This window comes from Atta colombica, unplaced genomic scaffold (genome assembly GCF_001594045.1).
Source record: "Atta colombica isolate Treedump-2 unplaced genomic scaffold, Acol1.0 scaffold261, whole genome shotgun sequence".
In the NCBI taxonomy this organism is placed as follows: Eukaryota; Metazoa; Arthropoda; class Insecta; order Hymenoptera; family Formicidae; genus Atta; species Atta colombica.
This window is the reverse complement of record NW_017259361.1, coordinates 551,921-558,595: the sequence shown is the minus strand read 5'-3', so window position 1 is coordinate 558,595 and position 6,675 is coordinate 551,921. Positions and strand designations below refer to the sequence as shown.

General features: G+C 32.7%; 1 protein-coding gene across 7 annotated transcripts in view; it reads left to right on the top strand.

Moving 5' to 3' along the window:
* The window catches only part of LOC108689231 (trichohyalin-like), a 15,523-nt gene that overhangs the window by 5,201 nt on the left and 3,647 nt on the right, over positions 1 to 6,675 (top strand). For 6 of the 7 annotated variants that reach the window (XM_018195911.1, XM_018195908.1, XM_018195909.1 and 3 more), the window contains exons 7-14: positions 254 to 526; positions 586 to 794; positions 883 to 3,419; positions 3,610 to 4,918; positions 4,997 to 5,162; positions 5,405 to 5,602; positions 5,769 to 6,134; positions 6,198 to 6,515. In XM_018195911.1, the coding sequence (XP_018051400.1) occupies positions 254 to 526; positions 586 to 794; positions 883 to 3,419; positions 3,610 to 4,918; positions 4,997 to 5,162; positions 5,405 to 5,602; positions 5,769 to 6,134; positions 6,198 to 6,515 (5,376 nt within the window). The remainder of the gene's footprint in view (positions 1 to 253; positions 527 to 585; positions 795 to 882; positions 3,420 to 3,609; positions 4,919 to 4,996; positions 5,163 to 5,404; positions 5,603 to 5,768; positions 6,135 to 6,197; positions 6,516 to 6,675) is intronic. The other variant, XM_018195914.1, reaches the window with a different exon arrangement.

Here is a 6,675-nt window from a genome sequence, read left to right as displayed (position 1 = left end):
ATATATATATATATATATATAGATTTTCAGCACTGGCAGTGAATTCCGGAATGTACTCTGAGCGTCCACAATTGCAAAATAAACATTCTGCTGAATACAATCATTGACTACAATTTTCATAGGTATCTTTCAAAGCATTTATGATTGTAGTACCAAAATGAAGTAATGCTATCTCCATGTTAAAGCTCAAACTTTTCAAACGATCCTCGTATATCTATATATATTAAGCGTGTTTGTGTATGATATGTTTTAGAACAACACAAGATTATGCACGTTATTTTGAACAAATGTTAATGTTAAATAATCATCGTTTAAAACGTCAATCATTGATAGCTGAAGGACTTAATGGACCTAAAAAATATCCACCTGAATCAATTAAGCTGACGAAACGAGCAAGGGGACTTCAATTATTGTATTGTGAAAATCCACGCATTTCTCTTTTGTTAAATATTTCGCAACTTCTACAGGTCGTCACTCCTGAACGTCGTGAGAAGATACAAGATATTTGTGAAGCGTCTTTACCACGGTATATCGTAATACCTTTTGTGTCCAAATCTTTATCTATCTAAATCTTTGTAATTGCAGGATTGATACAGAAGACACAATGCAGCAAGAGCGTAATTGGTATCAACAAATAAATACAACTGACTATCATAAAGATGCCAGCTGGCAGATGACTATACAGTTTCCTAAGTCAAAATGGGATAGTGAAGATGAGGAAATATCGTCTATTAATATAATAAAAGAAGAAATCGAAAAATCAGTAAATAAATTGCATGTTTCCGTAAATCAACGTAAGTGATTTTTAACAATAACGATAATGCATATAACGTGGATGTTAAAATCATTGAGATAATAATAAATCATCTTTTGTTTTAAAAGAAGAGAGATGTTCCACAACGTCTAGTATAACGGATGAAGACAAAATTGTTAACAGTGTTGAAGGCAGTAAAGAAGATAATAAATCTAACGAAAAGATCATCGAAAACATATCGATTAATGAATCTTCTTCGTCTTCTTTGCTACAGCCTGCTGGAAATGAAAAACTAGCTTCAGAATATGAACAATTTATGAAGATGGTATGCACTGCAACTGATGTGACTAAAAAATATTCTCCCAAAAAATACCCTGTTAAATCTACTTCTCCGCATAGTTATCATGAATTCAATATAGAGTCTAATTTAGTTGAAGATAATAATATAGAAATACCATTGAAGGAGAAATTTGAAAAAAAGAATAATCTGGAAACTCTAGAAGAATCGACGAAGAGTACAGAATGTGAGGAGTCTACTATGTCAACAGACTGTCAAATACAAGTTAATGAAAATAATATACAAATTGAACATATGAATGAAAATGATGAATCTCAGGATTCCAAGTCAATTCCAAGTGATTGGGAGAACGTTAGGATAAAAGTTGAACGGTTAAGTGATGAGAATACTGAATCTAGAGAAGTAAAAAAGAAGAAAAAAAAGAAAATGACATCTAGTAGTGATTCATCTAGTAGTATTACTTCTTCAGATTCAGAAAAGCAAAAGAAAAAAAGGAAACGCAAACGGAAAGTACTAAGTAATTCATCTTCTTCCGATTCTGATAGTACGGATAGTACTAGCAGTAGCGACTCTAGTAGTTCGGAAGAAAGAAGAAAAAGAAAGCGAAAGAAGAAGAAAATTGGAAAAAAAAGAAAAAAGGTGAAACGCATTGCGCGAATAAAAAAAAAGCGAAGGAGAAAGATGAGCACGGATTCCAATAGTAGTGATTTAGATGAATATACAAAAAAGAAAAAAAGGAAAAAGAAAATGATGGAAACCAAATCTATTAATAATGGAGATATAAGAGAGATATCGAAGTCTCCTGTAATAGCTTCATCAGATGGAAAAGATATTGCAAAGATATTGCATTCAGTAACTCCAACAAGGAAGATTAAAGAAGAAGCAATAGATGAAGACAAAAAGAGGATTGATCAAGTTATATCAACCAAAAAAAATATTGTTGATATAAGTGTACATGACAATGAATGTTTGAACCAGAGAAAGGAAAGAAAAGAAAGTAAATCTGACGAAAATTTCATGGAACAATGGGAAATGGATTCTGTGACAAAGCAACAAAATGATGGTGAAACCTCAAGTCAAGACCGCAGTGAAGAATTGGAAAAAATGGATGGCTTAGAGAAAAATAAATATCGAAGAAAAAGGAAGTATAGTCGAGACAATATTGAGCAAGACAAAGATAGATCATCTAAAGACAATGAAGAAAGGATTCATGAAGGAAAAGCAAGATTAGATGAGGAAATTGAAGCAAAGAGAAAGAAAAGAAAAGAAAAAGATATTAAAAGTAGCGGTGAGTTTCTTGCAAACTGGGAACGGGAAAGTGAGCGTATTGCTCAACGGATACAAAATGAAACTAAGTATTTGAAAAAATTAGGAAAGCAAAAAAAGGAGAAATGGGGAGAAACAGATTTTGATACATTAAATGTGCCATCTTTGACACAACTTGAAAAAGAGGTATATCAAAAACAACTTCTGGCAGATGAGTGGGAAGTGGATAGTTTAGAAGCAATATCAGATCTAATTATGAGTAAACGAAAAATTAGCCAAGGTTCATTAAAAAAAACAGAGAAAGAAGTTAAGTATGATAAAAAAACAGATACCTACATTGCAGTAGAAAAGGAAAGTATAAGAGAAATGAAAAAGAAGCAAGAACGTCTATATGCAATAAGAATATGGGAGGAGGAGCAAGAAGAAGGTGAAAGAGAAGAAATGATGCTCCTGGAACAAAAGAGTAAAACGAATGATTGGGATATAGAAGAAAAACCTCTATTTCATGAGACTACCGAAAAAATACAAGTTTGTAAAGTTAACGATATTGTCGCAATACAGAAAGAATGGGCTAAAACAGATGAAAATAAAGATATCAAAGAAGACGCGAATAAATTAATTGTGAAGTCAGATAAACGAATTAAAAAAAGCCGTTGGGACATAGGCTCTCAGTCTGAAGAAAAATTGGAAGCTAAAGATATGTGGGAGGAAGAATATGTCGAATGGTCCAAGATTGACAAGTGTGAAGGACAAGAATTTGAAAGAACAAAAAAAGGAGAACTTTGTTCCGTGGATTATTCAGAAAGCTCTAGTAAATCAGATCTGATAGATTTCTATCATAGAAAATTACAAAGTAGAGAATCGTTGGAAAGATCATGGGTGTCAGATGAAGTGGTCAGACCTATACAAGCAAAGAATGATGCGTCAATAAAACAATCAATTCTTGCGAAAACAAATGAAGAACAGCTTACATCCATTAAGGAGCATCAAACTAGAGATCAATTTAATGAAATTTCGGAAACCGATGTAAAATTTAAAGAGAATACCTACTCAATAAAACTATATAGTCCTAGTTCCCCAGCACTTTCTCAAAAGTCTCAGGTAGGTATTTTTATCTATTTATAAAAAAGTTTAGAAAATGTTAAGAATGTGTACATGTAGATTCCTTATTTAAATATTAAAAAGGATCTATAAATATATCCCTTATTTAATACTTATTTAAATAAACAAATATATGTATCCAGTATACATGTAGATTTCTTATTTAAATAATTATTTCTTTTGTTTGTAGGATGTAGAATTGTCTAATGAGAGCAGTTCTTGTAATTCTCTGCTTCGTGAAAAAAGAAAGAAGGAGATGTTAATTACAGCAGACGAATTATCAATTCCCATGTCTGGAATACCTTTACAATTAATAAAACGTGATACTAAACATACATCAAGTGAAAAGGCAGAAAGTATTTTGAACAAAATACAATTGGAGGATAGAGATTCTGCTCATAACTTTGACATTAAAGCCACTGATAATTTATTTGACGACATTTCAATAAATGAACCGTGCTTAAAAATACATACCTCTAGACATATAGATATTTTTGCAGAGTATGGAGAAGAGAAGTCATGTGATAAACAGCATGCTGCAAATTTCAATGTGAACTCAGCAACGAAAGATGATGAAATGAATGAAGGAAAGAACGCGCTTAAACTCATCCCTAAACAGCTCTTGATTCGTCGGACTAATGAACAGGTAAAATCGAAACGTATTTTGGAAACACCATTACAGGATCCTGCTCAACATGCAGCAGCTCTATTGACAATACAAAAAAAGTTATTAGAGTCACATGCATTGAAGAATGACATCAAAGAATATCCGAACCAAGAACAGATAGATCATTTTGAACAGAAATATAGTAATAGAGACATAATAGCGAGTAATAGCAGAATTGATAACGCATTATTAGATGCAACTGAATTTTCTGTGGTTTCCAAAGCATCAGTAATAGCGATACGACGATCGAGATCTCCAACATCAGAAAAAGCGGTCTCTGTTCGATCTGAACAATCTGAGAACTATGACAGAGAAAGCAAAAATGATGATGCAAAGAGATATAAGACTAATCGTAATCTAAATGAAACTAATGTTTCATCGAATATACGATCTCCTATCCGGGAACACAGAAAGAGAAGTCCTAGCAAAAAAGAAAGTGAAAAACGATATTCGCATGATAAGGACAAGAAGGAAAAGAAATCTGAAAGGATATCTGACGATATAGAGAAGTCTGACAGAAGGGATACTAGAAATTCCAAAACAGATTTTGCAGATAGGAGGAGGTTTAGCCCTTCGGGACGAGGAAGGAGAAAAAAGAGCCGAAGTCCCTATGTCTCATGGGAACGCCAAGGAAGCGGAAGTAGAAGTCCTGGTCATAGTTGGAGCAGAAGTCGTAGTAAAAGTCCAAAGAGGAAAGACGATACTACTATCTGTACGCGAGACAAAGATAAAAAAAGAGAAAGATACGACGATGAGCGATTATGTAAATCGAGAACGGATGAAAGAAAAGAAAGATATACGCGATCGCCATTACGTTTCGGTTACAACGAAGGTAAAAAAATATTATTATTCTTTAAATAAATAGTTTTATTTTATATCGTTAGACATTTAAATGTTAACCTATCTACAGATAACTTTAAAAAGCATGGCATTGTATCTTCTAAAAGCAATCGTAATGACTGGAGTAGGAGAAGACATGACAATACAGATAGAGATGAGAAAGATACTAGATTGTATGATCCACTAGAAATTTTGAGGGAAAGAACAATGGAGTCTGAAAAATATAGAGATAATAGGTATAACATGTTCATTTGACTTTTATATTTATGTGTCTGAATTTTTCATGTACCTGCATTTGCTAATAATTTGTTGTGACGATGACAAAAGGACTTATAGAGTTTTGAACTATATTCTTTACTATTATTTTATTTGCAATGAAATTGATATATGAATATATATATATATAATAAATTTACTATAAATTTATTATATGTAATAAATTTATTATAAATAATTAACTTATAATAATATTATTTAGGTTTCACATAGAAGAATTAGATCATTGGCAATATGAAAGCAACAATATTTTACGAGATGGTAACGAATCCATGGATTCATACACTGTTGGACAGGATTTGCCTCTTGAATATGATGATCGCTCGTATTATAGAGAGGGAAGTCTGGAAAGAGATATGATACAATCTTCGCCTCAATTGCTGTCAAAATACAGAAGAAGGTATTTACAGATTTCTGTATATATTAAATAGATTCTACGAAATATAACGTTGATAAAACATTCTTTTTGATTTTCAACGTAAATATTATGTGTATAATTTTATTTATACAAATATATATTATACAATCTAAGCACTTAACTAACATTTTTTATTCATTTCAAACAGATCTAATGTAAAAAGGGAACGGCAATGGGAGAAGGACATAGACCCTTCAGATTTGGATCATCATCCAGAACACAGAATACGAAATCGAACACAACAACGATCAAGGTATTCGCCTCTACGTCAAGAACGATTTCGACGAAAATCTAGATCTCGCTCTTGGTCACCACTAAGATCTCGATCTCGATCTAGATCGCGATCAGGATCACGTTCTAGATCAACATCGAGATCAAGATTAAGGATGAGATCGCAATCGAGATCGAGGAGTAGATCTCCGTTCGATGTGAGGTCGAGAGTGAAATCTGTTTCTACGTCAAGAGTAAGAAGCCCGGAACATTTATTCAGAATGTCTGAATTACGGTCTTCCAGGTAACATTTGATTTAATTTACATATATCTCTCATTTATTTAAATTTGTCAATTTTAAATGTAGATCTCCTTCACCTGGAAGTGATAGGCTAAACGAAATAGGAAGGGAAAGGAAGGACGATGACGAAAACAAAAAGTTCAGCGCTTCTGGCGAAAGGGGTAGGCGTATAGAGACTATTATACAGTCGGGGATTATGTCAGGAGCGAGCATTTTAGATTCTGAAATGGGTATTAATAACAGTATGGATGCAACTGTTACAAACTTCCAATACTCAAATGAAGGTGGAAATGAATATTATTATACAGAAAATAATTTGACTTATCCTCCTTGTATAGATGAGTCATCTACAAGCTCTCCGAAACGTTTATCTCTTGACGATAGGTAAGAATATATGCCAGGTTCAATAATCAACTGTATAATAAGCACTACACATGTAGGATGAGGCAAAAATATCGGAACGTCTGAATATCTCGGAAAATACAAGTTTTACAAAAAAGTTTTTCTCGGAAATGCTTACTTTTTAAGATATTAAAGGAACTTT